This window comes from Hemitrygon akajei, chromosome 13 (assembly GCF_048418815.1).
Source record: "Hemitrygon akajei chromosome 13, sHemAka1.3, whole genome shotgun sequence".
Classification (NCBI taxonomy): Eukaryota; Metazoa; Chordata; class Chondrichthyes; order Myliobatiformes; family Dasyatidae; genus Hemitrygon; species Hemitrygon akajei.
This window is the reverse complement of record NC_133136.1, coordinates 110,334,072-110,351,524: the sequence shown is the minus strand read 5'-3', so window position 1 is coordinate 110,351,524 and position 17,453 is coordinate 110,334,072. Positions and strand designations below refer to the sequence as shown.

Genomic DNA, 17,453 nt, shown 5'->3' with positions numbered 1-17,453 from the left:
CCCCAGCTGAATCCACCCTTTGTATTGACCAGGAGACATCTGGCCCTGTGTGATTCTTAGTTAACTTCCAGGTGGTGAAGCTCCATGGCTGCCTCTCCTGTTTGGCAACAACAAACACATCAGCTAGGCCAACTACCGGTACTTCTACGGCCATTGCAGGGTTGTGCTCCTTAATCCAGACCTGTAGCTCAGGGAAAAGCATTCTCAGATATTGTTCCAAGACAATAATTTCTCCAATTTCATTCACCGTCTTCCCCTTTGGGTGAACCCACTTCCCATAAAGCTCCTTTAATCTGACATATAGTTCTTTCGGGCCTTCATCTGGTTCAACCTCAAGGCTGCGAAACCTCTGTCTGTAGGTTTTTGGATTTATATCATTTTTTTTTAGAATAGCCCTTTTAACTTCCTCATAGTCTAGAGCATCATCAATGTCCATATGACCATAGGCACTCCTAGCTTTCCCTGTCAATAATGGAATAAGCCTAAAGGCCCAATCTTCAATTGGCCATCTGCATGCTGTTGCTATTCTCTCAAAAGTGACAAGAAAATATTCAATATCATCAGTATCAGTCCACTGCTGAAGCTTTGGTTCCTGAGTAGATCTCAAATGTACCGCTGTAGAGCCATCCTCACGGGAGACCCCAAATTTTACCTGGGAAGAAGGGGGACCTGCATCTGCCCCCACAGTATCTGTCTTACCAGAAGGTTGATCAAATGTTGGAGGGGTACGGGCCTGCACCTCTAACTGAAGCAGATTGAACTGGTGCTGCAGCGCTTTAAATCGCTGCTCTTGGTGTGTTGTGTCCTCAGCCAACTGAGCATCTCGTGCCTGCTGCTGCCCCATATTGGCCAGGTCGATAATAGTGGGCTCCCGGGGCTCCTCTATTTCTCAGGTCCTGGCCCCACTCCTTCCACTCCAGCTTCAGACTGCTCCCCCAACTCCAGCTGCTGCTCTCAAGCAGCCAGTGTTTCCCCCCTCTTACTGGCTTCTTCATGTTGGAAACAAAAATTCAAAACACCCTTCCTGCACCTCCTACCGCTGATTCCACCACTGCCACCATCTGTGAAGGACCAGGGTAAGCATAAAACTGGGAGAGCAGGTAAAGGTGAAAACAATATGGGTTTTATTTACCCAAAATGTTTACAAACTCAACAGAACTGTTCTAGAGTCCAAACTTGAATCAGCTGAACAGAACTGGGTTACAACAACAAAGTAAATACTCCTCAAACCAAGATTCACCACTCATCTCCTGACTGTGGGTTTATATTCGATGCTGGCCAGTCCATAGTAAATTGCAGGGGAGAGAAAACTTTCCTCTCCTTAAAAAGATACGGCATAAATGATAAACACAAAGTGCACTGCAGGTGCAGTAGTCAAATCAAGATGTACAAACAAGTTTACAATGGAAAAAGATATCTCCAGGGGTTTTAAAAAGAAACACAGTTGTGTTTCTCAATAAGTCCCTCAGGGCTATTTCAAACTTCTGAAGTAAAGACTGGACGGAGCTCTTGGGAATGTGAGACAACAGCAGAGGATGCCAATATTATTTTTTGTCAAAGAGAAGCCACCCCAATAGGAAGCATATTATTATGCATTCATATACATATAAGTTATATCATACATAATTATACTTACTGTTTTTGTTTGTTTGCAGAGAAGATCGATGGGCCAGAAGACCCAATACTGCTCCTTTAACTTATGGTACCCTCATGGAACTCAGTAACCCTTGAGAAACTCCAACAAACGCCACTTCCTCTCACCAGTCTGTTACCTTTTGATAGTTTACAATGTTCTCCAACACCAAGGCTCAAATTGACCTCAAACGCTATCAGTTAATTTAGTGCAGTTTAGGGACTGCAGTGGGAAATTCGAGTCACAAGATTGGGTAACTCACATAGTGAATTTACTCATTGAGACCTCAGATGTTTAAGTATTCTATACAATTTAATAATGTCTTGCACATGTAAGTAACAATTCCTAAAATCTAGTTCTTTTGGCAAGTTACCCCATGCAAGGCTGATTGAGAAAGTAAGGAGGCATGGGATCCAAGGGGACACTGCTTTGGCGTTTTGGCTTGCTCAAAGAAGCAAAGAGTGGTTGTAGACGGGTCATATTCTGCATGGAGGTCGATCACCAGTGGAGTGCCTCAGGGATCTGTTCTGAGACCCCTTCTCTTTGTGATTTTTATAAATGACCTGGATGAGGAAGTGGAGGGATGAGTTAGTAAATTTGCTGATGACACAAAGGTTGGAGGTGTTGTGGACAGTGTGGAGGGCTGTCAGAGCTTACAGCGGGATGTTGATAGGATGCAAAACTGGGCTGAGAAGTGGCAGATGGAGTTCAACCCAAGTAAGTGTGAAGTGGTTCATTTTGGTGGGTCAAATATGATGGTAGAATATAGTATTAACAGTAAGATCTTGGCAGTGTGGAGGATCAGTGGGATCTTGGGGTCCAAGTCAATAGGACAGTCATAACAGCTGCTTGGGTTGACTCTGTGGTTAAGAAAGCAGACGGTGCATGGCCTTCATCAATCGTGGGATTGAGTTTAGGAGCCGAGAGGTAATGTTGCAGCTATATAGGATGCTGGTCAGACCCCACTTGGAGTACTATGCTCAGTTCTGGTCACCTCATTATAGGAAGGATGTGGAAACCATAGAAAGGGTGCAGAGGAGATTTACAAGGATGTTGCCTGGATTGGGGAGCATGCATTATGAGAATAGGTTGAGTGAACTCAGCCTTTTCTCCTTGGAGCGACGGAGGATGAGAGGTGACCTGATAGAGGTGTATAAGATGATGAGAGGCATTGATCATGTGGATAGTCAGAAGCTTTTTCCCAGGGCTGAAATGGCTAGCACAGGAGGGCACAGTTTTAAGGTGCTGGGGAATAGGTACAGAGGTGATGTCAGGGGTAAGTTTTTTACTCAGAGGATGGTGAGTGCGTGGAATGGGCTGCCGGCAACGGTGGTGGAGGTGGATATGGAAGGGTCTTTTAAGAGACTTCTGGACCGGTTTACGGAACTCAGGTAAGTAGAGGGCTATAGGTAACCCTAGGTAATTTCTCAGGTAAGGACATGTTCGGCACAACTTTGTGGGCCAAAGGGCCTGTATTGTGCTGTAGGTTTTCTATGTCCCTTAGAACCTTGCCAAATTTTACAAGAACAAACCAAAGACAGCTTCTTTGCTCATCAAGTTGTTGGTGAAGGCCATAAGAAACAGAACATAGTGTATTGCCATTTCAAGCAATGGATGGCAGGTAGTCATAGATCATGGAAAGAAGTTCTTTCCATGCTAACCAAGATTTTCATCGGAGCTACTCCCACTTTTGGCCCATGTTCCTCTAAACCTTGCCTAACTGTGTACAGTTCCTGTCCAACTGCCTTTTAAATGTTGTTCATGTACCTGCTTCAACCACAGCTTTTGGCAGCTCATTCCCTAAACTGACCAACTTCTGGATGAAAAGTTGTCCCTCAGGTTCCTAATAAATCACTCGTCACACATTAAACAATGCCCTTGATTCACCAGAACAGGGACATTCATCCTAACCATGCCCCTCATGACTTTATCCACCTCTATAAGATCACTCCTCATTCTCCTTCACTCCATTGAAAACAATTCCAACCCACTCAACCCATATCGCAGCCCTGAGTTCTGGTAAAAACTGAACACCATATTCCAAATGCAGCAAATATCTTGTTCAACTACAACATTATCATCCATCTTCTTTACTAAGTGCCCTGATTGATGAAGCATGCAAAAATCCTTCTTCACTGCACTGCCTAAATGTGATACACTTTCAGGGAATCCTATACATGTACTCTGAGATTCCTCTGTTCTACAGCACTCCTCAAAGACCTAACATTGACTGTGAATATCCTACCTTAATTTATCTTCCCAAAATGTAACACTTACCCAATTTAAACTCCATTTGTCATTCCTCTGCCCACTAGCCCTATTGATTAAGATCCTTCTGTAAATCCTGATAACCATTTTCACTGTCAACAACATCGTCTATTTTTGCGTAATTGACAGACTTACTAATTATGTTGCACATTATCATCTAAATCATTATATAGATGACAAATAACATGAGGCTAGCAATAACCCCTAAGGACCACCATTAATCTTAGGTCTCCAATCTGGAAAAAACCCTCCATTATCACCCTCTGCTTCCTACCAACAAGCCAATTGTGTATCCAATTATCTAGCTCTCTGGATCCCTTGCAATCTAACTTTCCATAGCAAAACCTTATCAAAGTCCTTATTGAAGTTCATACAGACATCTATTGTCCTGCCCTCATCAACTTTTTTTAGGTTATTTGGTACTTCCTCTGCTGTCATGCAGACTGTCCCCAAATCATCTCCATTAACTTTCTTAGAGGTATGCTAGTGCGAGGGGGCAGTTCTTTCAGCTCATGGATTTTAGAAAGGCTTCTGACAAGGTACCAAATGACAGACTGTCTGGCCAAAAAGGATAGGACGCATGGCATACGGGGCAAATCGGAAAATTAGATCCAAAGTTAACTTGGCAATAGGAGCAGAGAGATGATAGAAAGTTTTTTTATCGATTCGGATGTCTGTGACTGGTAGCGTTTTGCCTGAACTGATACCAGGACCCTTGTTGTTTGTAATACATGTGAATAACTTGGATGTGCAAGACGTGATCAGATTTTGCAGTTGACAAGGATTGCTGGATTTTGTTGACAGAATGGAGTGCAGTCTTAGGCTGCAAAGAGATGTCCATATGTTGGTGAAACAGGCCAAGAAATGATGGAATTTAGTACTGAATATTGTGAGGTGATGCATTTTAGGACTACTAATGAGGTTAGGACACACACCATGAATGGTAGGGTTCCAGTGAGTTTTCAAGAAGAGGGACCTTGGTCTGAAAGTTCACTATTCCTTAAAAGTAGTTCGACAGAGAGGTAGATGGTTTATGGGACACTGGCCTTCAGAATCAGATTTAATATCACTGGCATAGGTCTTGAAATTTGTTAATTTTATGGCAACAGTACATTAAAATACACGATAAATATAGAGAGAAAAACAAATTATAGTAAGTATATATGTATCAAATATTTAAAATACATAGTGCAAAAAAAAAACAAATTAAAAAAAGTAGTGAGGTAGTGTTTATGGGTTCAATGTTCATTTAGAAATCAATGACAGAGAAGCTGCCCTGAATCACGGAGTGTGTGCCTTCAGGCTTCTGTTTCTCCTTCCTGACAGTAACAATGAGAAGAGGGCATGCCCTGGGAGGTGGGATCCTTAATGAAGGACAGACACCACCTTACTTGAAGATGTCATGGATACTACAGAGGCTGGTACCCATAATGAAGCTGACTAATTTTACAAGTTTCTACAACTTACTTCGATCTTGTACAGTAGCCCCCCACACCAGACAGTGGTGCAGTCAGAATGCTCTCCATAGTACATTTGTAGAAGTTTTTAAAGTGCTTTAGTTGTCAAACCAGATCTCATCAAACTCCTGATGAAATACAGACGTTGTCTTGCCTTCATTATAGCTGCATCAATATGTTGTCTCCGGGTTAGGTCCTCAGATATTGCCATCCAGTGAAATTGCTCACTCTCTCCACTTTTGATCCCTCTATGAGATTGGTTTGTGTTCCCTCATTTTACCCTTTCAAATGCATGGAATTTGTACTCTTTAACTTTACAAAACATAGGTTGGACCTCAGCTCAGAGGGTAGCAGAGATATTCAGTAAGATAATACATTTTAGCAATGATGAGAGACTGAGAAGCTAGATGTGTTTCCCCAAGAATAGAGGATGTTAAATGAGGACATGATTGAGGTATATAAAGTTATGAGCATTGTGGACAAGGTAGATTAAAGGAAGCATTTGTTCCTTACATGTAGATAAAAGTAGAGGGCATAGATTTTAGTGGGGATTTGAGTAAATCTTTCGTACCCAGAATACACTGCCTGACAGTGGTCGAAGCAGAGCTGCAGAGTAGCGTCGAGATGACCACTTGAATCACTTAAGCTATGGGATAAGTGCTGAAATATAGAATTAATACAGACAGATGCCCACTGCTCAGCATGAATGTGGTAGGCAGGAAAGCCTGTTTATGTGCTGAACTGTTCCATGACTAGTTTGTAAACCCACAGCAGCAGCAAGCTGCATCAGTGGGGCACTAGCGTGTAGCAACTAGCATGATGCTAGTGCAGCTCGAGCAGCAGAGGTCAGAGATCAGTTCCGGTGTCCTCTTTAAGCAAGTTCGTATGTTCCTTCCCGTGTGACACATAGGTTTTCCTCCAGACGCTCTGGTTTCCTCTCACAACCCAAAGACATACAAGTGGGTTAACTACCGGTAGTCATTGTAAATTATCCCGTGATTAGGTTAGGGTTGAAATAGGTGGGCTGCTGGGCAGCAAAGCTCGTAGGACTGCAAGAGCCTATTCTGCGCTGTATCTCTAAATAAAACAATAATTCTTTTTATGAGAACATAGTCTCCCAAATGGGTCTGCATAATTAATGACAAAGAGCTCTATCCAAATACTGGATGGAAACTAGATGGATTGTTCCATGTACGTGTTTCACTGGAACACTGAGGCGAAGGCAGACTTCATCCAAAAGGCTAAGCTCCAAACCTTAAAGTCCACTGCTTCCATCAGCACTTCTGTAAGCAAGCTATACTTACGTTTCATTTCATTTGGAAACGGAGGTACAGAAAATGAGTACACTGAGTAGTGATTTGGCCTTTTTTATTTGTAGATCAATTACTGTAAACTATTAACAATAATACAAACAATCCCCACATAACAGCCACTTGAATAACAAAAATTCACTTATAGAACTCTTACAGAATTTGTGAAAAATATACAAATAAACAATTTTTCCCAACTGTTTCTATTTGCACATGTACATAATGTAGCTTCAAATTTCGGGCCACTTCCTGGGAATGCAAACCCTCTGTAATGCAGGAGTCACATATCTTCATGTTTACAATATTTGGTTTCTATTGTATTTTGTCGTTATTAATTCCTTATTTCATCTGTTTCTTTCTCTTCAAGAGAGCATCCCGCAAAGCAATCTGTTGAAAGAAACACAAGCTGAGTCTGCAGTAGCAATGAATCTTCCTAGTTTTTGAACATAAGATGTTACATTTTAAAAATCTAAAATTACATTTATGAATGCACTTTTTTGTACCTAGTCCTTAGCAATGATTCTGAAAAGTTTAATCATGTCACTAATTTCCTCTGTGTGCTAGGTTTCTCCCACAGTCCAAAGACAAACCAGTTGATAGGTTAATTGGTCATTGTATATTGTCCCGCGATTAGGCTAGGATTAAATCGGAGGCTGCTGGGTAGCGTGGCTCAAAGGGCCTGTTCTCAATAATGCATCTCAATAAATAAATCAATCAAATAATTTGATGGTAAAAATAACACCAGTTGGAGGTTGTTGTCTTAGGAAAAGCATTTTCCTTACATTCATATAAAATTGAAAATACATTATTCACAATTATTAATGCAGAAACATACAAAGCTAAGATTTTCCAACTAAATAGTATGCCCTTTCTATCAAATCACATCATAGATTGCAATGAGATTTCCACATCTCCTCATGACACACACACTCTTGATTTCGCAAGTGTTGGATGTAGATTGTATATCCTTCCCTTGGATTTTCAGGTGCCCTACAATATTGATAAAATCATATTTTGATAAGAAATGTAATTATAGATCCCAACAATTCCACAAAACTATCAGTCATTAATGGCTGATAATCACCTTGCAATACAATCGCACACGATGCTACTGGATTAGTTTTCAAGTTCCAGCTGCTGACTAAAATTGAGCTGGTGATAAATTCTTCTACGACAAGTCATATAATCTATTCACACAGCAAGTATGTGCTTGCAATTTGTTCACTTGGGATATGGCCCACATTTTCACTACCCTCCAACCCCACTGTGTTGCAAGTAATCCAGTTACAACATGAAGCATTTCTTGGTTTTTTTTATTAAGTGTGTTCTTTACATTATCTCTGCAGTTTACCACTTTTTAGTACTAATAAATTCAACATAAGACCATAAGATGTAGGAGCTGAATCAGGCCATTTGGCCCATCAAGTCTGCTCTGCCATTTCATCACGGCTGATCCATTTACCCATCAGCCCCAATCTTCTGCCTTTTCCCTGCATCCCTTCATGCCCTGACTAATCAGGAATCTATCAACCTCTGCCTTCAATATAATCAATCACTTGGCCTCCGCAGCTGACTGTGGCAACGAATTCCACAGATTCACCACTCTCTGGCTAAAAGAAAATCCTCCTCATCTCCGTTCTGTTCTGAGGTTGTGTCTTCTGGTCTTAGACTCCCCCACCATATGAAACATCCTCTTTGTATACACTCTTTGAGGTCTTTCAAGATTTCAATGAAGTCACAAATTTTTCTGAATTCCAGTGAGTACATGCCCAGAGCCATCAAATGCTCCTCATATGACAAGCCTTTTGATCCCAGAATCATTTTGGGGAATCTCCTTTGAACCCTCTCCAATGTCAGTACACCCTTTCTTAGATAAGGGGCCCAAAACTGTGTGAGGTCTCACCAGCGCTTCATACCTTTAGGCAATCTTACACAAGGACTCCCAGCAACACAAACAAAATGTTGGAGGAACTCAGCAGGCCAGGCATCATCTACGGAAGACTACCAAGTCCCTTTGCATCTCAGGTTTTTTGTATTTTCTCTCCATTTAGAAAACAGCCTACCCTTTTGTTTCTTCTACCAAAGTGCATGACCATACACTTCCCGACACTGTATTCCATCTGCCACTTCTTTGCCCATTCTCCTGATCTGTGTAAATCCTTCTGTAGATTCTCTACTTCCAGAAAACTAGCTGCCCCTCCACTCATCTTCATATCATCTGCAAACTTAGCCACAAAGCCATCAATTCTATCATCCAAGTCATTGACATATAATGTAAAAAGAATTAGTCTCAACACAGACCCTTGTGGAACTCCACTGTTCACTGGCAGCCAATCAGAAAAGGCTCCCGTTATTTCCACTCTTTGCCTCCTGTCAATCCGTCACTGCTCTATCCATACCAGTATCTTTCCTGTAATACCATGGGCTCCTACCTTGTTAAGCAACCTTTTGTGTGGCACCTTGTCAAAGTCCTTTTGAAAATCCAAGTACACAACATTTGCCAATTCTCCTTTGTCTATTCTGCTTGTTATTTCTTCAAAGAATTCCAACAGATTTGTCAAGTAAGATATCCCTTATGAAAACCTTGCTAACTATGGCCTATTTTAGCATGTGCCTTTAAGTGCCCCGAAATCACATCCTTAACAATTGACTTCAACATCTTCCCAACCACTGAAGTCAGACTAACTGGCTTATATTTTCTTTTCTTCTGCCTCTCTCCCTTCTTGAAGAGTGGAACAACATTTATAATTTTCCATTCCTCTGGAACCATGCCAGAAACAATTGATTCTTGAAAGATCATTACTAATGCCTCCACAATCTCTTCAGCCACCCCTTTCATAACACTGGTGTGTATACCATCTGGTCGAGGTGCCTTATCTACCTTCAGACCTTTCAGTTTCACAACAGCCTTCTCCCTAGTAATGGCAACTTCACATACTCTCTACCCCCTGACACTCTCGAACTTCTGGCATACTGCTGCTAGTATTTTCCACAGTGAACACTAATGCAAAATACTTACTCAGTCTGTCCACCATTTCCTTGACTCCTTAGCTACCTCCCCTGCATCATTTACCAGTGGTCTGATGTACACTCTTACCTTTTACACTTTATGTATCTGAAGAAACTTTTGGTATCTTCTTTAATATTATTGGCTAGCTTACTTTCATATTCCATTTTTTTTCCCTTAATGACATTCTTAATTACCTTCTGTTGGCTTTTAAAAGTTTCCCAATCCTCTAACTTCCCACTATTACAAGCTTTTTCTTTGGCTTTTATGTTGGCATTGACTTCTGTTGTTAGCCACGGTTGTGTCATCTTGCTTTTAGAATATTTCTTCCTCTTTGAGACGTATCTATTCTGTGCCTTCCGAATTGCTTCTAGAAATTCCAGCCATTCTGCTCTGCGGTCATCCCTGCTAATGATCTTTACAATCAATTTTGACCAGCTCCTCTCTCATAAGACCATAAGATATAGGAGCAGAAGTAGGCCATTTGGCCCATTGAGTCTGCTCCACCATTCAATCATGGCTGATCCAATTCTCCCAGTCATCCCAATTCCCTTGCCTCTTCCCCATACTCTTTGATGCCCTGGCTAATCAAGAACCTATCTATCTCTGCCTTAAATGCACCCAATGACTTGGCCTCCACAGCCACTTGCCGCAACAAATTCCACAGATTTACCATCCTCTGAGTAAAGTAATTTCTCTGCATCTCTGTCTAAAAGGATGTCCTTCAATCCGGAAATTGTGCTCTCTTGTCCTAGACTCCCCTACCATGGGAAATAACTTTGCCGTATCTAATATGTTCAAGCCTTTTAACATTTGGAATGTTTCTATGAGATCCCCCCTCATTCTCCTGAACTCCAGGGAATACAGCCCAAAAGCTGCCAGACAATCCTCATACGATAACTCTCTCATTCCTAGAATCATTTATGTGAATCTTCTCTGAACCCTCTCCAATGTCAGTATTTGCACGTGCCCCTAACTCCTGGTGGAGTCGTCAGGGCGCCATCATGACAAGCTTTTTGCACCCATCTTATTGGTGATTGCTTATCATACAGCGTGTCTTGGGCACCTGAAACCTGGCGGTGCCCATCCCCCTCCAGGATTTTGGAGCTGGCAGGATTCAAACTCGGAAGCCTTCACTCCGAAGTCCGGTGCTGATGCTACTACACCACCAGTCGGCAATGTCAGTATATCCTTTATAAAATAAGGAGCCCAAAACTGCACACAATACCCCAAGTGTGATCTCACAAGTGCCTTACAGAGCCTCAACATCACATCCCGGCTCTTATATTCTATAACTCTAAAAATGAATGCCAACATTGCATTTACCTACTTCATCACCGACTCAACCTGGAGGTTAACCTTTAGGGTATCCTGCAGAAGGACTCCCAAGTCCCTTTACATCTGTTTTGAATCCTCTCTCCATCTAAATAATAGTCTAGCCTGTTTATTTCATCAACCAAAATGCATGACCATACACTTTCCAACGTTGTATTTCATTTGCCACTTCTTTGCCTATTCCCCGAAACTATCTAAGTCTGCAGGCTCTGTTTCCTCAACACCACCCGCTCCTCCACCTATCTTTGTATCATTGGCAAATCCATTAATCTCATAGTCCAAACCATGCCTCTGTAATTCCCTTCACTCCACTGTAATGATGATACATCTGACTTTAGCTTTTCCTTCTCAAATTGCAGGGTGAATTCTACTATATTATGATCACTTATCCTTAAGGGTTCCTTTAACTTTCTTCTTTCATTGTTTCATCTGAAGAAACACAGAAAATATTGCTCAATAACCAATTGGTAAATAGTCATCAAATTGAAATGTTATGTCTTCTCCTTGTTTCCACAGATATGCTGAATGCTTGACCATTTTCCAGTTTTTAAAATCAAATTTCTAGCAGCTACAGTTTTCCAATCTACTAAATCAATGCTCATATGACAGACCAGCCACCCCCAGAACCAATCTATTGAATTTTTGCTTTACTCTGAATAATAGCAAGAGGACTTTTTATTAGACAAACTGACAATTCTCAGACGCATTCTTGCCAAGGTAATTCTTTACCCTGGTAATCTAATGCTCTTGTAATAAAGGCTAACATTACTTTTGCACTCTTAACTCTTAACACTGCATCTTAGATTTGGGTATCTGTATGCAAGGACATCTAGGTCCCTTTGTATATCAGCATGACCCATTCTTTTGCTGTGTAACAAATACTCTGTTTTTCAGTATTGTGCACTGGAGTGAATGAGCTGATCCAAGAGAATATTCAGATGTACTTGATGTGATTCATGTTTGGTTAAATTTCAAGTTGTCTGCTTTCTACTGGGCAATTAACACTGTAGCTAAGGTGCTGAAAAGCACAACAGCTTGTAATCTGTAACAGTGAATATAAAATCATCTTCTTAGTCTGACCAAACAGCAGCTTTTCTCACCTTCATATTCACCATTCACTGACATCCATAAACTTAATTTAGGATTATCACTTAAAAGCTTATGAGAAGCATGTAGTAGTTAACAAGGTCAGGATACCGTGAGCTGAAGATAACAGCTCCCCAATGTCTGGTGAAATAAAGAAGCCAGAGTGCCACAGAGAGGGTATGAAGTGAATCACTGGGAACCACAACAGGACAAAGACCTGTTGTTTGGTCATGAATCAGCCCCCACTTTGCAAGAGAAAGAGTAAACAAATTCATTTCTACCTCCCAATATTTGAATGTGATAGCAGAACTCTCGTACATTCTTGCAAATCCATTTTGTTCTTTTCCATACAAATTTTCACAATATTATCAGAATTGCAAACCAAACTGCTACTGTATCCAAGCAAGATTCAGCTCCATTTCAACATAATCTTTCTAAAGTTCAGATCTTTCTATCCTTTAATATTTTGCATTTCAGTCTTTTAATTCTCACTTGCCTTCCTGTGTTCTGTGTCAATGTACTTTGCTTTTGTTTCTTACTCTCAACTTCTGAGTTATTTATGCTGCCTCATTAGTGTTTAATTTGTTATTTCCTGGGCTCTTTTATGCACTATTTTAAATATTGTTTATCAATATTGCTGCCAATTCATTTTCTCTCGTGTCATTATTCTCAGTCAGTATCCTAAATAATATGATAAAACTAGATCATTACTCTGTAACTATCCTTAAAGCAATCAATCCTGATATTATCCTGACAAATAAGCCTCATTTCATATTCAGCAAACAGGTAATAGTACTGGGTTTTTCTACACTCCATTTACATGAAAGAGTTACGCATGCACTGTTTAATCATTTTCTGAGCAACCCCTTTGTATAGAACAGGCATGGGCAAACTACGGCCCGGGGGCCATATGCGGCCCGTTATGGTTTTTAATCCGGCCCGCAGAACTTGATGAAATTATATTAATAAACCTTGTTAACGTTTTTCCCCCGCAATTCTGGCGTTTTCCCAATAGATGACGCACTCTATATACATTGACCTTTGTTGAGGTGCAGCGTATTATTCCACATTTGCGCTTTACTCTTTGACCTCTCACCCCTTCTGTAAAGATGAGTGGAGCTAAGAAAAGAAAAGTGGATAGAGAATGTCGGGTGTTTAATAAGGAGTGGACAACTAAATATCTTTTTACCGAACACCGATCAACTGCTGTATGCCTGATATGCCAAGAGACTGTGGCGGTTTTTAAAGAATATAATATCAGCTGTCACTTTGCCACAAAACATGCCAACTATGCTAGCAACCAGTCAACAAAAGAACGGGAAGCTAATGCTCAGAGGTTGGCGCTAATTTACAGGCTCAACAAAATTTTTTTCACCGTCAAACTGCCATTCATGAGTCAAGTACCAAGGCGAGTTTTATGCTGTCATTCAAATTAGCAAAGGCCAGCAAGCCTCTGTCTGAAGGCGAGTTTTTAAAAGAATGTATGGTGGAGACAGCAGGTGTATTGTGTCCGGAGAGCAAAGACAAATTTGAAAAAATCAGTTTATCACACAGGACAGTGACTCGCCGTGTGGAACTGATAGATGAAGATATAACCAGCGACTTAAATAAAAAGGCAGAGTCGTTCACGTTATATTCATTAGCAATGGATGAAAGCAACGATGTAAAAGACACTGCTCAGCTCCTCATTTTTATCCGAGGAATTAACAATACTTTTGAAATAACGGAGGAGTTTTTGACAATGGAGTCTCTGAAAGGAAAAACACGGGGAGAGGACTTGTATGACTGGGTGTCTGCTGTCATCGAAAATATGAAGCTCCCTTGGAGTAAACTTTATCAATGTCACCACAGATGGATCTCCTAATTTGACAGGGAAAAATGTCGGCCTGCTGAGGAGAATACAGAATAAAGTGAAAGATGAAAATCCTGACCAGGATGTTATTTTCCTTCACTGCATCATCCACCAGGAATCTCTATGTAAATCCGTATTACAGCTGAATCATGTTGTGAATCCTGTCGTAAAGCTTGTCAACTTTATACGTGCAAGGGGACTTCAGCACCGTCAGTTCATCACGTTCCTGGAGGAAACTGATGCGGATCACCAGGACCTACTTTATCACTCCCGTGTCCACTGGTTAAGTTTGGGCAAAGTGTTTCAATGAGTATGGGAGCTCAAAGAGGAGATCGGTGCATTTTTGGAGTTACTGAGGAAGGCCGGCGAATTTCCTGAGCTGAGCAACAAGAGCTGGCTTTGTGACTTTGCGTTTGCTGTGGATATATTTTCACACATGAATGAACTGAACGTGAAGCTACAGGGGAAGGATCAGTTTGTGCATGACATGTACACAAACGTGAAAGCCTTTAAATCCAAGCTGGCTTTTTTCTCCAGGCAAATTTTGAATAAGTTATTCACTAATTTTCCCACACTAGCCACGCTGGAAGAGGCCGGCGCAAATGTGAAAAAATACAGCGAGTCACTTCAGTTGGTGGCCTGAATTCTGCACAGAGAATTCTGCCGTCGCTTTTCTGATTTTGAAAAAATTGACAAGTCACTTCAGTTGGTGGCCTGTCCCCTGTCACAAGATCCTGAAACAGCACCAGAAGAGCTACAGCTGGAACTGATCGACCTTCAGTCTGACCCCGTCTTAAAAGAGAAGTTCAACTCTCTTAAACTGAATGACTTTTATGCTTCACTTGGTAAAGAGGTGTTTCCAAACCTCCGGAGGATGGCACAGAAGATGCTGGCGTTGTTCGGCTCGACCTATTTGTGTGAACAGGCGTTCAGCGTCATGAACATCAACAAAGCCAGCCACAGATCCAAGTTAACTGACCAACACCTCAGATCCATCCTGAGAATCGCCACAACAAAACTAAATCCAGACTTTGATGCGCTGGCTAAAAAGGGAGACCAACAACACTGTTCCCACTGAAATTTAAAATAAGTTTCTTCGTTGTGTTATGTAAAAATGCATTTGAAAATATTTTTTTCAATAAGCCTTACATGTTACATGTCATTTCTGTTAAGTGATGGACATGAGTAGTGCGCAGGTGCACGTACGTTCTCAAAATAAAAAAATGCGCTCCAGATCAAATAACGCGCTCCGCATACTGGCGCGCTGTCACTGTTCTGTCCTTGTGCTGGTCGTTGTTGAGTTTTGGCACGGGGACAATTGAATAAGAAGGAGCAGGACAAGTAGACCTGCATCTCCTACCGTTTTTGAAATAAAGACAGTCAGGAGGAGAGTGATGATGATAATATCTTGAAGGATAATAGAATTTTCAGTGCTTTAAAATAGTAACTGTTACTATTAAAAAAAGCTGTATCTTATTCATTTAATTTTCAGTGTTTTAAAAGTCATTTCAATAAATAGCTAAATACCATGGGACTTCAAAGACAGATATTTTGTTGTAATGCATTTGTTCATTTTCAATTGAAATTAAAGCACATGTTTTCTACATATCCCATGATATTTTATTTTCTCTTATGAGGTGTATTACCAAGACACTCCGTCCATCTGCTCCTGGTCCGGCCCCCCTGTCAAATTTTAGAACCCTTTGTGGCCCACAAGTCAAAAAGTTTGCCCACCCCTGGTATAGAAGCACTGTATTTTCTCCACTTTTTCTCTTAGAATGTTTCTTCCCTTGCTATGTGTTTCCACAGCAATTCTTTACATAACTAAAGAATAGCAAATTACCTGTTTTTCCCTGAAGGAACGTTTGCCTTTTGATCTCACATTGCGGCTGTATCTCATCATCATAAAATTCTTTTTCTTTTTCTTGTCTTGGTTAGTTGTGCTCGCAAATGGATTCAATTTGGTTCTCTTTCTCACAAACTGATTTCTTTCAGATTTTCCAGCCTGGAAGATAGTTTTAAACCAAAGAAAGTGAATTAGACAAAGAACAAAACAACCACCAAGGACATAAAGGTCATTCACCTCACATCACTGAAGCTGTAGTGATAACATTTTTGCCAAAATTATGGATCAAGATCTGATAATGTAATCACTGGCTACCCTCAAACATCAAGCTGTCGAATAAAAAAGGCAAACCCCATCACTGAAACGTTCCTACAACCAATTATCTCACTTTAAGGACTCTATTTCATTATCTCATATTCTTATTACTTATATTTGTATTTGCACAGTTTGTTGTCTTCTGCACTCTGTTGATCTTTCATTGATCCTGTTATAGTTACAATTCTATAGATTTGCTGAGTATGGCCACAAGAAAATGAATCTCAGGGTTGTATACGGTTGTACATGTACTTTGAACTCCTCCTGAACACTGTTTGCACATATTCGCAGAATGGGCACCACAAGTTTGCTGCTGTGGAGTTGCTGCAGCACATTTTAATAGGTTACTAGCATTTATTGGCCAATATATAATCAGGACAATAGAGACCATTGTAATTAACTGTTGCTGCTAGAGTGTTCTGTCTGTTGTCAGTAAGCTGTAAAACTGAATGTATATTTATAAAGCACAACCCCAAGGTCTTCTCATTAAAAACAAATTAGAACATTACTGGAGCCACACTATCCAAAACAATGAATACTTTAATAACTACTTAAATCAATTATTCACCAAGATGGACATTTGCATTTGCTGTGCTTAGATACAGCAGCTGAGGAAGCAGAGAAACAAACTGGCCATCTGCCATTTTCTAATGGCAAGATGGAATGTGTCAGAGATGATGTGGGTTTGATGGTGTTAATGTTTTAGGCCTTTTAAACTGGAGCCAAAAAGGCAGTGAAAAGCCTCCAACTGTGCTGAAACTTCTACGTTCCTGGAAAAGGGCAACTTGATACAGATTAGAAAGAATTATGATGAAAATAGGCAGTGACAGATTGTAATAATTGCTGACCAAAGCATAACAAGAAGCATAAATTAGCAGTATTTTTTTTAAATGGAAGTTTTCTTTTTCAAAATACAAGGATTGCTCAAAATATTGCCCTCAAAAAAGATTGCAAACCAATGTTGAAGCAAAATCTGCAAGTGTACTTTAACACGAGGATGCCCAACTTTACAAAGTACCTGTGAGCTTTCATCACCAATTAAACTGTAATCGATATTGACCAGGAGAGAACAGAATAAATTAGAGAGAGAGTATAAAACTGAGATGTGGACACAATAAAGTATAATCAGGAAACACAAAAGTGACAAATGCTAAACAATAGAATCTCAATAATTCAACATGTGGTCATCTCATTAGATGCATGGTTTACTTGGGCTAAAAAAGATCAGATTGAGCCAGCTCCATTTAAAAACAGTATACTTCATTATACAAGCAACACACACAAAATGCTGGTGGAATGCAGCAGGCCAGGCAGCATCTGTAGGAAGAAGTACATTTGACGTTT

At 40.6% G+C, this 17,453-nt stretch overlaps 1 protein-coding gene across 1 annotated transcript in view; it reads right to left on the bottom strand.

Moving 5' to 3' along the window:
- Positions 1 to 6,709: 6,709 nt before the first annotated feature.
- sdad1 (SDA1 domain containing 1) overlaps positions 6,710 to 17,453 on the bottom strand; it is an 87,162-nt gene continuing 76,418 nt past the window's right edge. The window contains exons 21-22 of the mRNA XM_073065277.1: positions 15,792 to 15,953; positions 6,710 to 7,055 (exon numbers count right to left, since the gene is read on the bottom strand). Of these exons, the coding sequence (XP_072921378.1) occupies positions 7,008 to 7,055; positions 15,792 to 15,953 (210 nt within the window). The 3' untranslated portion in view covers positions 6,710 to 7,007. The remainder of the gene's footprint in view (positions 7,056 to 15,791; positions 15,954 to 17,453) is intronic.